The 19,021-nt window shown below is 43.4% G+C and overlaps 2 protein-coding genes across 2 annotated transcripts; one reads left to right on the forward strand and one right to left on the reverse strand.

Moving 5' to 3' along the window:
- The first annotated feature begins 520 nt into the window (after positions 1–520).
- On the forward strand, positions 521–9,246 carry rasl12 (RAS-like, family 12). Its single transcript, XM_069718435.1, is given in 6 exon segments — positions 521–737; positions 1,247–1,303; positions 2,482–2,555; positions 3,974–4,168; positions 7,381–7,498; positions 7,501–9,246. Coding segments are annotated over 6 exon segments (705 nt in total). The 5' UTR covers positions 521–649; the 3' UTR covers positions 7,674–9,246.
- Positions 9,247–10,119: 873 nt separating this feature from the next.
- On the reverse strand, positions 10,120–15,812 carry LOC138632682 (uncharacterized). The gene is made up of 6 exons (XM_069718436.1): positions 15,747–15,812; positions 13,291–13,332; positions 12,816–13,199; positions 11,511–11,624; positions 10,764–10,854; positions 10,120–10,656 (listed from the first exon to the last, which is right to left on the reverse strand). Exons 2-6 carry the CDS (start codon positions 13,328–13,330, stop codon positions 10,308–10,310), a joined length of 978 nt encoding a protein of 325 aa, XP_069574537.1. The 5' UTR covers positions 13,331–13,332; positions 15,747–15,812; the 3' UTR covers positions 10,120–10,307.
- Positions 15,813–19,021: the final 3,209 nt, after the last annotated feature.

The raw sequence follows: 19,021 nt of genomic DNA on the forward strand, positions 1-19,021 counted from the left end.
CGTAATCTCTTCAAATGTTGATGTTCTGGATGAAAATAAAGCTGCAGAGACTTGACCGTTTGAATAACTGATGTTTTGATGTTGTTCACATCAGATGGAAGTGAGGAGACAACAAATGATACACAACTTCTCCTCCCCATCTTCACTGCTGAGATCTCTCTGAAATCATATTTTTATATCCAATCATGTTGCAGATCTGTTTCCATGGTAACCTCATTAGTAGTCACATGTTCCACTGGGTGTTTTTTTTAATCTTCACACAACTTGTTCAGTCTTTTGTTGATCCTGTCACAACTTTTTAGAGACGTGTTGCTGCCATCAAATTCAAAATGAGCAGATATTTTTTGAAATAAATTTCTCTGTTTCAACATTTGATATGTTGTCTTTGACCTATTTTCCATTAAATATGAGTTTACATGATTCACAAATGATTCTTCCTAAAATGGAGATCTCCTGTTATCAGCTGCACACGACACTCTTCCTTTCATCACACACTGACCACTGAGCCACAACATCTTCAGTCCTCCTCTTTTTATTTTCATCTTTGGGCTCACCAGAAGAAGTTAACATGTCCATCTGTCCAGGACATCTGTCTCTGTCTCCTCTGTGGTGGTGAGCTGAAACGGGACGCCGTCCGTCTGAGGACATCATGTCCGTGATGTTTGGGAAGGTGAAGACGTGGAGCTCTGCTGAATGTAACCTGGTGCTGCTCGGTGTGATGGGCTCAGGGAAATCAGGTCTGAATCAAAACACTTCCTTTGTCTTATTCTAACTGTGGCTGGACTGAAACATTACAGTTTATGTACTCTGCTCCGTACAATTTGCTTCTACTTGTAACTTGGATTTTTTTTTTCATTTACTACTAGCAGCTAAATGCCTTCATGTTCTCCTTTTCTCCTGTTGTCAATGTAATGTAGTCAATGACTTGTTCTTGTTTTAACAAAACTTTATTCTTTTTCAGCAGTTTCATGAAGAAAATGTTTCTTTTGGTTGAATATTTGCTGTTTCTTCTTGAATGTGATGGACTTTATTTCAGTTTTTAACAATAGATGAAAGTCTGGACTTTTCACAGGAAGTTGTTGCATCAGATGGTCAGTTCCATAATTTCCAGTGTGCTTTTTTATGTCCAAGTTTCACTAATGTTACAAGTGAATGTTTATGTAGCGGCGGTTTTCTCAGGGCCCTGACTGACCTCGGTCCCCTGAGGCTCCAAGGTCGCTCTCATGGCTTTCTTTTTGATTTACAGCTCTGACAGTCAAATTCCTCACAAAACGCTTCATCAGTGAATACGACCCTCTTCTAGGTGAGACTTTCCTTCTTTAATAATATTAACTTAATAATGATAATAATACAACTCTGTTTCCAAATAGTAGTGACGCTGTGTAAAATATAAATAAAAAAAAACACTGTAAACATTCAGGAACTGAGGAGACCAGTTTCTGGAGTTTTGAAAGAGAAATGTGGTCCCATTCTTGCCTGATAGAGGATTTCAGCTGCTCAACAGTTCAGGGTCTCCTTTGTTGTATTGTTCATGTCCTGATGCTCCAGATGTTTTCAATGGGTGACAGGTCTGGACTGCAGGAGGCCAGTTTATCAGCGGACTCTTCTACTAGAGAACCATGCTGTTGGAATACGTGCAGAATGTGGTTGGACGTTGTTCTGCTGAAATAAACAAGACCTTCCCTGAAAGAGACGTTGTCTGGATGGCAGCACATGTTGCTCCAAAACCTGAATATATCATTCAGCATTAATGCTTCCTTCCAGATGTTCAAGCTACCCATGCCATGTGCACTAATGCATCCTGTACCATCACAGATGCTGGCTTTAGAACTGAGCTGATAACAAGCTGGATGGTCCCTCTCCTCTTTAACCTGGAGGATGCAGCGTCCATGATTTCCAAACAGAATCTCAGATTGTGATCCATCAGACCTCAGGACAGTTGTCCACTTCACCTCAGTCCATCTTCAATGATCTCGGTCCAGAGAAGGCGGCGGTGTTTCTGGATCATGTTTCTATCTGGTTTCTTCTTTGGAGAGTTTTAACATCATTTGTGGACGCAGCGATGAACTGTGTTCACAGACGATGGTTTTCACAAGTGTTCCTGAGCCCATGCAGTGATTTCCACTCCAAAATAGTGTGTTTTTAATGCAGTGCTGCCTGAGGGCCTGAAGATCACCACCATCCAATATTGGTTTCCAGTCTTGTCCCACAGCTGGAAACAATCAGAGACAGGTGGACAGGCAAGAGGACAGGAAGTCAAGATGAAAGACACAAGACATAAGGAGAGTTTCCAAAATAAAACAGGAAGTGTGTTAGTTCGAGGCCTGTGATATGGTTTGTGGTTTACGGAGAATTCATACTTTGCTCCTTTGGTACGTCTACTGAAGTAAAAAATGTACATACTTCTTCTACCACTGTCAGAAATAACTGGCTGTATTTGCAGAAATGTGATTTGGTGTTCTGTGTTCTTGGTTGATGAAGAGGACGTCTATTCATCAGAAGAGGTTGTGGACCAGCAGCCAGTCACAGTGAGACTGATGGACACGTGTGACCAGGTATGAACCACCGTATAGAGTAACAACATCAACACCACAGAGGGAGGGTTAGTCTGGTGGTTCTAGAACTGGGTCAATCTAGACAGTCTGGTGGTTCTAGATCTGGGTCAATCCAGACAGTCTGGTGGTTCTAGATCTGGGTCAATCCAGACAGTCTGGTGGTTCTATATCTGGGTCAATCTAGACAGTCTGGTGGTTCTAGATCTGGGTCAATCCAGACAGTCTGGTGGTTCCAGAAGTGGGTCAATCCAGACAGTCTGGTGGTTCTAGATCTGGGTCAGTCCAGACAGTCTGGTGGTTCTAGATCTGGGTCAGTCCAGACAGTCTGGTGGTTCTAGATCTGGGTCAATCCAGACAGTCTGGTGGTTCTCTCTTCGGGGTCCGGTGGGCTGAACAGAACATGGTGAAGTCTTTGATAACGTTGGAGGTCTTACTGTGTTTGGGAGGGAAGAGGTTGCTGCTGATAAACTCTTTGGACACCAACTAAACTTCAGAACCATTGTGAGTGAGGCCTGACCTCTGCTGGTGAAAACAGGAAGTGTTCACTGAGATACAACGCATGCAGTTAATACCAGACTGGAATGAAAAGGCTCCCAACCATCCTCCAACAGTGTGAACACAGATCCCTTCATGTCATCATGTGTTCAGATGACAGCTGACTGTGTCACCAGAGACATGCTGGCACTGGGAGGACTCAAATTTAGAAAGGTGCTCACCTTCCTCAGAGCTCCTCTACAGAAACACAGAGGATCAGTTCTCAGGTCCTCATCAGGATCAATGAGTTTAAATCAGTTTCATCTCTGAATCTCAGATGAGAAGAAACATCCCACTGAGCTGTGATGAGATATTATCAGTGAATGATCGGACAGCAGCAGAGAACAGCTGAACACACCTGTAACACATCTGGAAGGTTCCATATTCATAAACCAGGAGAACATTTTGTACAGCGACTGAAGGTAAAGACTGAAAGATGATGATGTCATCACACAGAGCAGCAGGTGATAGAGATGATGTCATCACACAGAGCAGCAGGTGATAGAGATGATGTCATCACACAGAACAGCAGGTGAGCGAGATGATATCATCACACAGAACAGCAGGTGAGCGAGATGATATCATCACACAGAACAGCAGGTGAGAGAGATGATGTCATCACACAGAACAGCAGGTGAGAGAGATGATGTCATCACACAGAACAGCAGGTGAGATTTGATCAAACATGAACAGATGAGTCACTGCAGGAACGTCAGGATGTTTAAATCAAAAAGTCCAGAGAGGCTCCTCTTAGTGAAGTCTGTGTGTGTGTGTGTGTGTGTGTGTGTGTGTGTGTGTGTGTGTGTGTGTGTGTGTGTGTGTGTGTGTGTGTGTGTGTGTGTGTGTGTGTGTGTGTGTGTGTGTGTGTGTGTGTGTGTCTGTAGGACGGTCCTGGTAGATGTGAGCGGTACCTGTCCTGGGCCAGTGTGTTCCTGGTGGTCTACAGCATCAACAACATAGAGAGCTTTCGAGGCAGCCAGCTGTACCTGCAGACACTCAGCTCACACAACATGAGCTGCAGGCCTCCAACTCCCATCATGCTGCTGGGCAACAAGCTGGACATGGACAGATACAGGCAGGTAACTGTGTGTGTCATGTTGAGTGATGGATGTTATCATTGTTTTGTATTAATTGTCAGGTTGAAGAAAGGTGTGAATACAAACACGTCTCAGTCCCGATGAGCAGACTTTTTGTTTGCAACTCAATGTTTGTCGTATTTTATATTTTAAATGTGATCTACTCAAACACGATTGAAATCAATCTATAAAACAGATCAGTCCACCGGGATCAGGTTTCATTGGTCAGAAACTCCTGAGGCATGTGGTACACACTACACGCGTGTGGTACACACTACAGGCGGGTAGTACACACTACAGGCGGGTAGTACACACTACAGGCGTGCAGTACACACTACAGGCGGGAGGTACACACTAGAAGCATGCGGTACACACTACAGGCGTGTAGTACAAACTAGAGGCGTGTGGTACGCACTACAGGCGGGTGGTACACTCTACAGGCGTGTGGTACACACTACTGGCGGGAGGTACACACTACTGGCGGGTAGTACACACTACAAGCGTGTGGTACACACTACGGGCAGGTGGTACACACTAAAGGCGGGTACTACACACAAGAGGTGTGTGGTACACACTACTGGCGGGAGGTACACACTAGAGTCGGGAGGTACACACTCCTGGCGGGAGGTACACACTAGAGGAGTGTGGTACACACTACACGCGTGTGGTACACACTACTGGCGGGAGGTACACACTAGAGGCGGGAGGTACACACTCCTGGCGGGAAGTACACGCTAGAGGCGTGTGGTACACGCTACAGGTGTGTGTACACACTACAGGCGTGTGGTACACAGTAGAGGCGTGTGGTACACACTACTGGCAGGAGGTACACACTAGAGATGAGTGGTACACACTACACGCGTATGGTACACACTACAGGCGTGTGGTACACACTACAGGCGGGTAGTACACACTAGAGGCGTGTGGTGCACACTACTGGCGGGAGGTACACACTAGAGGCGTGTGGTACGCACTACAGGCGGGTAGTACACACTACAGGCGGGTGGTACACACTACAGACGTCCGGTACACACTAGAGGCGTGTGGTACGCACTACAGGCGGGTAGTGCACACTACAGGTGGGTGGTACACACTACAGGTGGGTAGTACACACTAGAGGCATGTGGTACACACTGGAGGCGTGTGGTACGCACTACAGGTGGGTAGTACACACTACAGGCGGGTGCTACACACTACAGGCGTGTGGTACACACTACAGTGTGCCTCTAGTGTGTACCTCCCGCCAGGAGTGTGTACCTCCCGCCAGGAGTGTGTGCCACACACCTGTAGTGTGTACCACACGCCTTTAGTGTGTACCTCCCACCAGTAGTGTGTACCACACGCCTGTAGTGTGTACCTCCCGCCAGTACTGTGTACCACAAGCGTGTAGTGTGTACCACACGCCTCTAGTGTGTACCGCCCGCCAGTAGTGTGTACCACACGCCTCTAGTGTGTACTACCCGCCTGTAGTGTGTACCACACGCCTGTAGTGTGTACCACCCGCCTGTAGTGTGTACCATACGCGTGTAGTGTGTACCACTCATCTCTAGTGTGTACCTCCTGCCAGTAGTGTGTACCACACGCCTCTACTGTGTACTACCCGCCATGTGTTGCCATGGAAACAGAGCTCACAATAACAAAAAGTTGTGTATTTTAAGAGTGAATTGCTCCACAATATGAACAAATTTAGATTACATGTTTTTATTTAGTTGGTAACTTGTTGTATCATTGGAATATATTGCTTAAAAGATAAACAGCATTGAGGGGAGGAGTCCAGTGTTTTACTATAGTTATATTTTGACTGTACTGAGTCCACCTTCTGAGGAAGGCATGATGCTGTAAGTACACTCAGAATAGAAAGTGTAAATACGTAAGTACACAGTGTGAAATATTCTGTTTCTCTGGCTGAAGTGTCCTGAAGTTGTTTTATAGTTGTTTAATAAATTATTGAAAACATGAATTCAGTGCAGGAAGTAGTGTGATGTCATGGAAAGATAGATAGATAGATAGATAGATAGATAGATAGATAGATAGATAGATAGATAGATAGATAGATAGATAGATAGATAGATAGATAGATAGATAGATAGATAGATAGATAGATAGATAGATAGATAGATAGATAGATAGATAGATAGATAGATAGATAGATAGATAGATATATATATATATATATATATAGATAGATAGGAAGATAGATAGATACTTTATTAGTCCACAAGGGGAAATTATTTCGCTACAGCAGCATTTATAGATACAGGAAAGAAATAAAATAACAGTAAAAAACTATTGAATATAAAAATACACAGTATATACAATAAAATAGAATAAAATAAAATAGAATAATTAAATTAAATTAATACTAACTGAACAATAGTGCAAAGTTTTTTTGTTTTTTTTTATATATATATGTTTAAACAAACAAGAAAAACAGACAACAGTGTTATTGTTGTGTGATGGATTTTGCCAGAGGTGAGTTATTGTACAGTCTTATTGCAGTGGACAGGAATGATCTCCTGTATCAGGAATGATCTCCTGTATCAGGAATGATCTCCTGTATCAGGAATGATCTCCTGTATCAGGAATGATCTCCTGTATCAGGAATGATCTCCTGTATCTGGAATGATCTCCTGTATCAGGAATGATCTCCTGTATCTGGAATGATCTCCTGTATCAGGAATGATCTCCTGTATCTGGAATGATCTCCTGTATCTGGAATGATCTCCTGTATCTGGAATGATCTCCTGTATCTGGAATGATCTCCTGTATCTGGAATGATCTCCTGTATCAGGAATGATCTCCTGTATCTGGAATGATCTCCTGTATCAGGAATGATCTCCTGTATCAGTAATGATCTCCTGTATCTGGAATGATCTCCTGTATCTGGAATGATCTCCTGTATCTGTCCTTGTGAAAGTAATTGTCCTATTGTGTGTAAACATCTTTAAACAGCCTAAAGTAGAACCGATGTTTTATTTGTGATTTCCAGAGAACCGTGCAGACGGTAAATGCCTCACCGGGTTTAATGAGTCCACGAGAAAAAGAAAGAACAGTTTGGAGATCTGAGACTGTAAAACATGTACTGTACATGCGTCTTGTAATATTCAAACTAAGAGAATTGTTAATGACTATGATGACTGAAACACTTCCCTCCCATATGAAAATGTCGGTCTCAGCGTGAACACCTGTAAAGGCTGATTTCTCCTCTCAGACAGGTGAGTCCGTGTGACGGGGAGGCCCTCGCAGCTCGTTTCGGCTGTTTGTTCTTCGAGGTGTCGGCCTGTCAGGACTTCCTCTCCGTGCAGCACGTCTTCTATGAGGCGGTGAGGAGGGCGCGGGGGGCAGTGAGAACAAAGCCCTGCTTGGCCTCCCCTCCTTCACTGCTCCCTGTTTCAAGGAGCTGCCGGCTCCATCTACCGCCAAGCTGGTCACAGTGAAGACGTCCAGAGCTCAGAGGAAACGAAGGGCCGCAACACTCACCCTGCTCAAAGGCTTCAAGATCTTCTGACACCTCCAGGATGAACACTGAAACTCTGCTGGATGAATAAATGCACCTGTTCAGACTCTTGGTCCTGTGTGGACACTTGGACTAGTAGAACCACTTCAGAGGTCCTTCACAGTGCTTAGACAGTATGTAACCACATACAAGTAGTTCATGTTTCCTCACCAACACAGTCACAACACTGAACATGAAGCACATACTAATAACATGAAGCTAAGAATCACCGCTCAGACACATGATCACAAAGGGAACATAAAGTTCCTAAAATTACAGCTTTTGGTTTCAACCAAAATAGAATCAAATGTGATAAGTTAAAATCCTGAAGTTAAAAGTTTAAACACGATAAAACAAAATAAATAGAAACAGTTGACTGATGTGTCAGAGAGAGAGAGTCTCTAAGTTTAATGTCCGACTGAAGCTGTTTCAGTGTGATGAGCAGTAGAAGATGAAGATCTTCCTCCTGCAGAACTGATGCTTTCACATACTGTAGGAAAAAGCAGTACTGGCTTTTGGCCTCAGTCATACAGAGATGAGTTATATGAAGAATAGGAGGAATCCTCAGAGACACATCACTGAAAATGATTCTTCAGCTCTCTGATTGTACTGATGTACAGTGGTGTGAAAAAGTGTTTGCCTCCTTCCTGATTTCTTATTTTTTTGCATGTCTGTCACTTAAATGTTTCAGATCATCAAACAAATTTAAATATTAGTCAAAGATAACACAAGTAAACACAAAATGCAGTTTTTAAATGAAGGTTTTTATTATTAAGGGAGAAAAACAATCCAAACCCACATGGCCCTGTGTGGAAAAGTGTTTGCCCCCTCCTGTTAAAACATAACTTAACTGTAGTTTATCACACCTGAGTTCAATTTCTCTAGCCACACCCAGGCCTGATTACTGACACACCTGTTCTCAATCAAGAAATCACTTCAATAGGACCTGCCTGACAAAGTGAAGTAGACCAGAAGATCCTCAGAAGATAGACATCATGCTGAGATCCAAAGAAATTCAGGAACAAATGAGAAAGAAAGTAATTGAGATCTATCAGTCTGGAAAAGGTTCTAAAGCCATTTCTAAAGCTTTGGGACTCCAGAGAACCACAGTGAGAGCCATTATCCACAAATGGAGAAAACATGGAACAGTGGTGAACCTTCCCAGGAGCGGCCGGCCGACCAAAATTACCCCGAGAGCGCAGCGACGACTCATCCGAGAGGTCACAAAAGACCCCACGACAACATCCAAAGAACTGCAGGCCTCACTTGCCTCAGTTCAGGTCAGTGTTCATGACTCCACCAGAAGAAAGAGACTCGGCAGAAATGGCTGCATGGCAGAGTTCCAAGACCAAAACCACCGCTGAGCAAAAAGAACATTAAGGCTCATCTCATTTTTGCCAGAAAACATCTTGATGATCCCCAAGACTTTTGGGAAAATACTCTGTGGACTGACGAGACAAAAGTTGAACTTTTTGGAAGGTGTGTGTCCCGTTACATCTGGCGTAAAAGTAACACCACATTTCAGAAGAAGAACCTCATACCAACAGTAAAATATGGTGGTGGTAGTGTGATGGTCTGGGGCTGTTTTACTAAAACATCCTGAAGGAGAACGTCCGGCCATCTGTTCGTGACCTCAAGCTGAAGCCAACTTGGGTTCTGCAGCAGGACGATGATCCAAAACACACCAGCAAGTCCACCTCTGAATGGATGAAGAAAAACAAAATGAAGACTTTGGAGTGGCCTCGTCAAAGTCCTGACCTGAATCCTATTGAGATGCTGTGTCATGACCTTAAAAAGGAGGTTGGTGCTGGAAAACCCTCCAATGTGGCTGAATTACAACAACTCTGTAAAGATGAGTCGGCCAACATTCCTCCACAGCTGGAAAAGACTCATTGGAAGTTATCGCAAATGCTTGATTGCAGTTGTTGCTGCTGAGGGTGGCCCAACCAGTTATTAGGTTTAGGGGGAAACACTTTTTCACACAGGGCCATGTGGGTTTGGATTGTTTTTCTCACTTAATAATAAAAACCTTCATTTAAAAACTGCATTTTGTGTTTACTTGTGTTGTCTTTGACTAATATTTGAATTTGTTTGATGATCTGAAACATTTAAGTGTGACAGACATGCAAACAAATAAGAAATCAGGAAGGGGGCAAACAATGTTTCACACCAATGTATGTACTATATATATATATATATATATATATATATATATATATATATATATATATATATATATATATATATATATATATATATATACACATATGTATTTATATCTATCTATCTAACTATCTATCTATCTATCTATCTGATCTCCGTCCTGTTTCTGCATTTGGGTCTTATTCTGCTGCACCTCCTGAACAGTTGTTTAGATATACGAGGGACAAACAAACAAACAAACATATGACGGATTTAACGATTTGTTTACAGTAAGATAATATCAACACATCACACGTTTGATGATCTGATCTTTTTATTTCAACATGACTGCTGCTATCTGCTATCATTAATAATGAACTCCTGCAGGCAGACAGACCCGGTTGTGATAGAATTGCTCTGTTGTCCAGAGCTGCAGATGGAGGAAGAGAACCACGTTTAAAATACAGCTCATCAGCTGTGACCGGCTCGTTCACGTTACACGCTTCACTCTGTGATCGTCACTCCATCTTGAGTCTCCACCTGCGCAGTGGACACCTCCTCCCGTTTCTCCTCCTCCTCTTCCTCCTGTTTCTTCTCCTCCTCTTCCTCCTGCTTCTCCTCCTCCTCTGCTGGGTCGGAGTACAGGCAGGAGGTGTTGCCATTTTTCCACGTGACCACGATGTTTCCTGCTCTGAGCTCGTCTCTGTCTCCCTGCAGCCGGTCTGATGGCGACGACGTCTCCGTGATGAAGCCGTTGAGGTCGCTGAGCGCTGAAATCACTCGAAGCTCCTCATCTTCACTTCTGTGAACCAGAGCTGCTGCTGCTTTGTACTGAGCGATCTTCTTTCTGCTCCTGTATTTAGGACAGACTACGATGTCACTCAGCAACTTAAAAAATTACATATGGCAATTTGATTTTCTGATAACATGGTAGTTGTATAACTTCATAACTGGTCTTACTTGTTGGCCATGGATCCCATTCCCAGCAGCAGGAAACCAATGAGGAGACAGATGAAGGCCAATCCCAGCAGAACAAACTTCCATGTGGTTGCTGCAGGGTGACGACAACACAGCTCACACGAGAACTCAGAACATCATATGAGGAGGTGCTTTACCATGAAAAACATGAGGAACTAAAGGCTGAAGAGAAGGACGGTGAGGGGAAGCTGTTTTTTCCCTCTGTGATCAACTTCAATCTCTCCTCACCAGCCTGATGCTTGAATAACAACATCATGACACCACGCTCAAAATAAACATTTCAAGAAAAGGTGGCACCTTTTATAAAACTCAATTCAAACAAGGATCTCTGAGATCTTCATCGGCATCCATGGTGGCAAAGTGCCGAACACAGAACTTCATCAGGAAAAAGATAAACACCTCGGTCCAGAAGTACAGGTTCATGGGACCTTTGATTGATGCTCATGTCATGTAACCAACACACCTGCTGATATTTCATCAATGTCGCAGTCTTCCCGCCTTTACTGTTTCTGTCCCAGTTTATTTTAGTGTTGCAGCTAAATGTATTTCTACAAAATATAAATAAGTTGTTAAGTGAAAACATTTTAAATCTTTGTACTTTTGTCCTTTAGATGGAGCATCAAAAAAATGAACAAATCACAGATTCTTGTTTTCATTATATTTTAAAAAGAATCCCAACTTTTGTCTAAATGGACTTTAGGTTGGGAGACGGTCCTGGTTCATACTTACGGTCCTCTGTGCGATAGAACCAGCGCAGGTACTCTCTCTGCTCCTCGGTCATGGCGGCCAGCTCTCCTGTCTGCTCCTCTGCAGCTGGATCAGAACCAGAAGCTCTCCTGAATCCTGGAAAGGAACACAGCAATACCACAGCTGTCTGTTACACCACAGAAAAACCTGTTCTATTATAGATTATTATTATATGGTATTATATTAGTATTATATTAAGTAGTAGTAGTATTAAATTGACAGGTGAAAGATCTGAGTGCTTCTACTGCAGTCTGCCTGCATGTGAAGGCTTGTCTCAGTGTTGAAACTCACATGGTTTATAGTAATATCCAACATGGACTATAGTAATAACCAACATGGACTATATTAATAATAACCAACATGGACTATAGTAATAACCAACATGGACTATATTAATAATAACCAACATGGACTATAGTAATAACCAACATGGACTATATTAATAATAACCAACATGGACTATAGTAATAACCAACATGGACTATATTAATAATAACCAACATGGACTATAGTAATAATAATCAACATGGACTATAGTAATAACCAACATGGACTATATTAATAATAACCAACATGGACTATAGTAATAACCAACATGGACTATATTAATAATAACCAACATGGACTATAGTAATAACCAGCATGGACTATAGTAATAACCAACATGGACTATATTAATAATAACCAACATGGACTATAGTAATAATAATCAACATGGACTATAGTAATAACCAACATGGACTATATTAATAATAACCAACATGGACTATAGTAATAACCAGCATGGACTATATTAATAATAACCAACATGGACTATAGTAATAACCAACATGGACTATAGTAATAACCAACATGGACTATATTAATAATAACCAACATGGACTATAGTAATAACCAACATGGACTATATTAATAATAACCAACATGGACTATAGTAATAACCAACATGGACTATATTAATAATAACCAACATGGACTATAGTAATAACCAACATGGACTATATTAATAATAACCAACATGGACTATAGTAATAATAATCAACATGGACTAATAACCAACATGGACTATATGGACTTAATAACCAACATGGACTATATTAATAATAACCAACATGGACTATAGTAATAACCAACATGGACTATAGTAATAACCAACATGGACTATAGTAATAACCAACATGGACTATAGTAATAACCAACATGGACTATAGTAATAACCAACATGGACTATATTAATCTAGTAGAAATTTTCACATGTTCAGAAAACAGTGATGGCGTCTGACTCACTCAGTCGCTCTTGGCAGATGTCCCCCTCATCCAGAGATCTCCACTTTGACTGTTTGCTGTGTTGTGAGAGAACCAGATGTTGGCCGTTGACTGACAGCAGCATTGATGTGTTTCTGCTGATCAGTCTGTCCCTGTCACACTCCCACATTAACCCCACATCATCAACCTGCGGCCCGTAGCAGGACTGGGTCCTGACTGGCTCCCTGTGCTGGGCCCACAAACACCTGGATGATGCGACACACATCAGCATGCCCTGATTGATCCACATCCATTGCTGAGACGCTGAGTCCAGGTTGCACTGCTTCAGAAGGACTTCAGCTGTTCCTGCTGGGTTCTCCAGACAGAGGCTGTGCTGGTTGTTGTGGATCATGAAAGCCATCCCCCCTGCAGGAGTGGACAGGGTGACAGTGTTACATTCATGGATGCTGATTTAGCAAACCAGTTATGAATGTATGTGAATAAAGCTTTAATTTACCCGACAGGAGGAGAAACAGTAAGATCCAGATATCGATCATATCTACAGAGGATGGAGTATTGTTATCATAAATCACAGCAATGTCACTTTAAAAAAAAGCAAGCCCTGAAAACACACATCTACACAACAGCTAACATACATATAAACTGTTAGAGTGAACTGACAGATGAAAAATCGGTGTAAAATGTAACTTAAAACTGAAAGTGATCATTTGTAAAATCTCATATTTAATTGAAAATAGACCAAAGACAACATATCAAATATTAAAATGGAGAAAATGTTATTGTTAGCTGAAAAATATAAGTTCATTTTGAATTTGATGGCAGCAACACGTCTCGTAAAGTGGTTGCAGCATCAACAAAAGACTGAAAAAGTGGTGAAACCTGGTGGAACATCTGACAACGAATGAGGTTACCATGGCAACAGATCAGTCACATGATTGGGTATAAAAAGATGATTTGAGAGAGGCGGAGTCTCTCAGCAGTGAAGATGGGGAGAGGTTCACCACTCTGAAAGACTGTGTTGGAAAATAGTGCAACAATATTGTTCCTCAATGTAAAACTACAAAGAATTAGTGGATTTCATCGTCTACGGTTCATAATATCATTAAAAGATTCAGAGAATCTGGAGAAATCTCTGAACACAAGGGACAAGGCTGGAAACCAATATTGGATGGTGGTGATCTTCGGGCCCTCAGGCAGCACTGCATTAAAAACACATTATTCTGGAGTGGAAATCACTGCATGGGCTCAGGAACACTTGTGAAAACCATCGTCTGTGAACACAGTTCATCGCTGCGTCCACAAATGATGTTAAAACTCTCCAAAGAAGAAACCAGATAGAAACATGATCCAGAAACACCGCTGCCTTCTCTGGACCGAGATCATTGAAGATGGACTGAGGTGAAGTGGACAACTGTCCTGAGGTCTGATGGATCACAATCTGAGATTCTGTTTGGAAATCATGGACGCTGCATCCTCCAGGCTAAAGAGGAGAGGGACCATCCAGCTTGTTATCAGCTCAGTTCTAAAGCCAGCATCTGTGATGGTACAGGGATGCATTAGTGCACATGGCATGGGTAGCTTGAACATCTGGAAGGAAGCATTAATGCTGAATGATATATTCAGGTTTTGGAGCAACATATGCTGCCATCCAGACAACGTCTCTTTCAGGGAAGGTCTTGTTTATTTCAGCAGAACAACGTCCAACCACATTCTGCACGTATTCCAACAGCATGGTTCTCTAGTAGAAGAGTCCGCTGATAAACTGGCCTCCTGCAGTCCAGACCTGTCAATCATTGAAAACATCTGGAGCATCAGGACATGAACAATACAACAAAGGAGACCCTGAACTGTTGAGCAGCTGAAATCCTCTATCAGGCAAGAATGGGACCACATTTCACTTTCTAAAATCCAGAAACTGGTCTCCTCAGTTCCCCAAGGTTTCCAGAGTGTTGTTAAAAGAAGAGTTGATGCAGCTCAGTGGTGAACATCATCCTGGAACAACTTTTTTGAGTTATTTATGTTGCTGGAATCGACTTCCTCCCTTCTCAATATGTAATTTCTTGACTCCATGTTGATGTGTATACAAACAGGAAGGCGTACACTGCTCTCGCTTATGTGATCAAGTAGAACTGAGTACTGAGCAGCACTGATCCATGACAGTTGGATTCCACTTGGGTCGAAGTGGAACTAACTCCAGAGAACCTCCCTGATTGGCTGCAGACAGGAAGTGACAAAGTCTAAAAGGAAGGTGGAGGAGTGCATCCTCTGGTGTACTTTTTTGTTGTTGTTCTAAATAAATTTCAGTTATGTTTTTGAAAAACTCTGCTTGCATGCTGCTCTGTTGTTCCCACTGACACCACAACTATGATCATCCACCTCACTGCCATCAAATTCAAAATGAGCAGATATTTTTATAAAACAATAACATTTCCCCGTTTCAACATTTGATATGTTGGTTTTGCTCTATTTTCAATTAAATATGGTTTTACATCATTTACAATCATCACATTCTTTTTTTAAATTTCTGTTCTACACAGCGTCACTATTTTTTTTAAATCAGGTTGTATTTATTTCTGTACTAACAGGATTCGTCTCATCCAGCTCGTCTCGTAAAGTTGTAACAGACTCAGAGCTGCTTGTTGAACACAGCTGAGGAGTCCTGGAAGAGGAGACTCCACGCTCTACAGCATCTTCCTCAGTTTGACTCATCACATTTCAAATGCAAACGATCAGACAGATGAACATGATAAAAGTTTCAGCCGTCTGTTGAATGTCAGATCAACACACATCATCCTGCCCATCGCTGTAACATAGAACCTTCTCTGACCATCATACAGGTGGTGATGAGCAGCAGGTGAACAGAATCTCCTGCATTAAGAACAGTGAATCACCTTCAGACCATCAGTGCTATCGATCAGCTGTCCTCTGATCAGTTCTTACAGGTGTACTCACCGTGATGTCGGTCTCTGGCTGAGATGAAGAGGAGCGATGCAGCGTCTGACCGCTAAGGAGACGGACAGTTAAAACACCCTCCAAAGTCCAGGGGGCGGAGTCTGCTCGTCCTGTCATCCCTCCCTCTCTTCTTCTCAACATGACCGGTGCTCAGACTCATAAACAGGTAGAGCAGGACATTTAGTTAAATAATAGAAGTGTTGTGTAGAGTAGTTCATTCTCTCAGGTTGTCGTCTTGTCCTCATCATGTTATTTCATTATCTACACGTTACATTAAACAGGAAGTCATTCTCACCAAGGTGTGCAGCGCCTTTAAAACAAAGTTCAGAAGAGTTGCTGCACGTTGAGGTCTTTGACCTGCCTGGTTACTGTTTAACAGCCTCATGATCACCTGCTCTGTTTGTGGAGGGATGTGACTCATCGGTCAGACGCCTGCAGGGAGCCATAATGCTTTTACAAGGATCTTCTTTTTATAGCAGCGGTGTGGAGAGGTAGATGACCTCTGTGTCAGGAAGGAAACAACGAGATGTCTTCATTCATATCTGGAATAACTCTGAACATGACGATCAGTTCAGGTCACATTCACAAACTCTCGGTTTGTCCACACGATCGTCTCATCACTTCTTTATATTGAAATGTGCATTAGAAAAGCTGCTTATTGAAATCGGTTGGCATGTGAACAGAGTTATACGTCTCTCTGCTGGACACGTTGAGTTACTACACTCATGAGGCTTGAGGGGGTTTTATTGTGAGAAGTCCTGCTGAGTCATATTTATTATATGTTCCTGTATTATTAACTGTAAAATATCCCATATAAACATGTCTGTCTATTTGATCAGGGGTCCTGTGTTGCTTCATGTTGTGTTCATGAGATAGAACTGTGTGTTTAAAGGTATCCATCCTTCCAGTCTGCGTCTCCTGTGGACGTGTCGGGAGGAGGAGTCAGTGGACGGTGTATAAGGGATGGAGGGGAGGAGGAGTCAGTGGACGGTGTATAAGGGATATCGGGAGGAGGAGTCAGTGGACGGTGTATAAGGGATATCAGGAGGAGGAGTCAGTGGACGGTGCATAAGGGATATCGGGAAGAGGAGTCAGTGGACGGTGTATAAGGGATATCGGGAGGAGGAGTCAGTGGACGTTGTATAAGGGATATTGGGAGGAGGAGTCAGTGGACGGTGTATAAGGGATGGAGGGGAGGAGGAGTCAGTGGACGGTGTATAAGGGATGGAGGGGAGGAGGAGTCAGTGGACGGTGTATAAGGGATATCGGGAGGAGGAGTCAGTGGACGGTGCATAAGGGATATCGGGAGGAGGAGTCAGTGGACGGTGTATAAGGGATATCGGGAGGAGGAGTCAGTGGACGTTGTATAAGGGATATTGGGAGGAGGAGTCAGTGGACGGTGTATAAGGGATGGAGGGGAGGAGGAGTCAGTGGTGTTTCTGTGATTTCCGCCTGTGTCTCTGTATGACGGCTTGTGGTACCATCACTGGGTTTACTCAGCACACACTATCACCTACCATCAGTTCAATTATCATTTATTTATGGCCACAGGCGACGCCCCCTACCTCCACCTATAACAGGTAACCTCATGATGACCTCCACCTGTAACCTGATGATCTCCTCCACCTTTAATTTGATGACCTCCACCTCTAACCGGTAACCCGATGATGACCTCCACCTGTAGCGGGTAACCCGATGATGACCTCCACCTGTAGTGGGTAACCTGATGATGACCTCCACCTGTAGCAGGTAACCTGATGATGACCTCCACTTGTAACTTGATGATGACCTCCACTTGTAACCTGCTGATGACCTCCACCTCTAACAGGTAACCTGATGATGACCTCCACCTGTAGCAGGTAACCTGATGATGACCTCCACATCTAACCTGATGATGACCTCCACATCTAACCTGATGATGACCTCCACCTGTAGCAGGTAACCTGATGATGATCGCCACCTGTAACAGGTAACCTGATGATGACCTTCACCCGTAACAGATAACCTGATGATGACCCCCACCTGTAACCTGATGATGACCTCCACCATCAGCAGGTAACCTGATGATGACCTCCACCTGTAACCTGACGATGACCTCCACCTGTAGCAGGTAACCTGATGATGACCTCCACTTGTAACCTGATGATGACCTCCACCTGTAACCTGATGATGACCTCCACCTGTAACCTGATGATGACCTCCACCATCAGCAGGTAACCTGATGATGACCTCCACTTGTAACCTGATGATGACCTCCACCTGTAGCAGGTAACCTGATGATGACCTCCACATCTAACCTGATGATGACCTCCACCTGTAGCAGGTAACCCGATTATGACCTCCACCTGTACCACCTGACCTGATGATGACCCCCACCTGTAACCTGATGATGACCTCCACCTGTAACATGATGATGACCTCCACCTGTAGCAGGTAACCTGATGATGACCTCCACGTCTAACCTGATGATGACCTCCACGTCTAACCTGATGATGACCTCCACCTGTAGCAGGTAACCTGATGATGACCTCCACCTGTAGCAGGTAACCTGATGATGATCGCCACCTGTAACAGGTAACCTGATGATGACCTCCACCTGTAACAGGTAATCTGATGATGACCTCCACGTCTAACCTGATGATGACCTCCACCTGTAGCAGGTAACCTGATGATGATGGCCACCTGTAACAGGTAACCTGATGATGACCTCCACCTATAACAGGTAACCTCGATGACCTCCACCTGTAGCGGGTAACCTGATGATGACCTCATCCTGTAACCTGATGATGACCTCCACCTGTAGCAGGTAACCTGATGATCGCCACCTGTAACAGGTAACCTGATGATGACCTCCACCCGTAACAGATAACCTGATGATGACCTCCACCTGTAGCGGGTAACCTGATGATGACCTCCACCTGTAACATGTAACCTGATGATGACCTCCACCATTAGCAGGTAACCTGATGATGACCTCCACCATTAGCAGGTAACCTGATGATGACCTCCACCTGTAGCAGGTAACCTGATGACCTCCACCTGTAGCAGGTAACCTGCTGATGACCTCCACCTGTAGCAGGTAACCTGATGATGACCTCCACTTGTAACCTGATGATGACCTCCATCTCTAACAGGTAACCTGATGATGACCTCCACCATTAGCAGGTAACCTGATGATGACCCCCACCTGTAGCAGGTAACCTGATGACCTCCACCTGTAGCAGGTAACCTGCTGATGACCTCCACCTGTAGCAGGTAACCTGATGATGACCTCC

This window comes from Brachyistius frenatus, unplaced genomic scaffold (genome assembly GCF_029030835.1).
Source record: "Brachyistius frenatus isolate BFR_SWC_R1_liver_20210118 unplaced genomic scaffold, ASM2903083v1 Contig_191, whole genome shotgun sequence".
NCBI lineage: Eukaryota > Metazoa > Chordata > Actinopteri > Embiotocidae > Brachyistius > Brachyistius frenatus.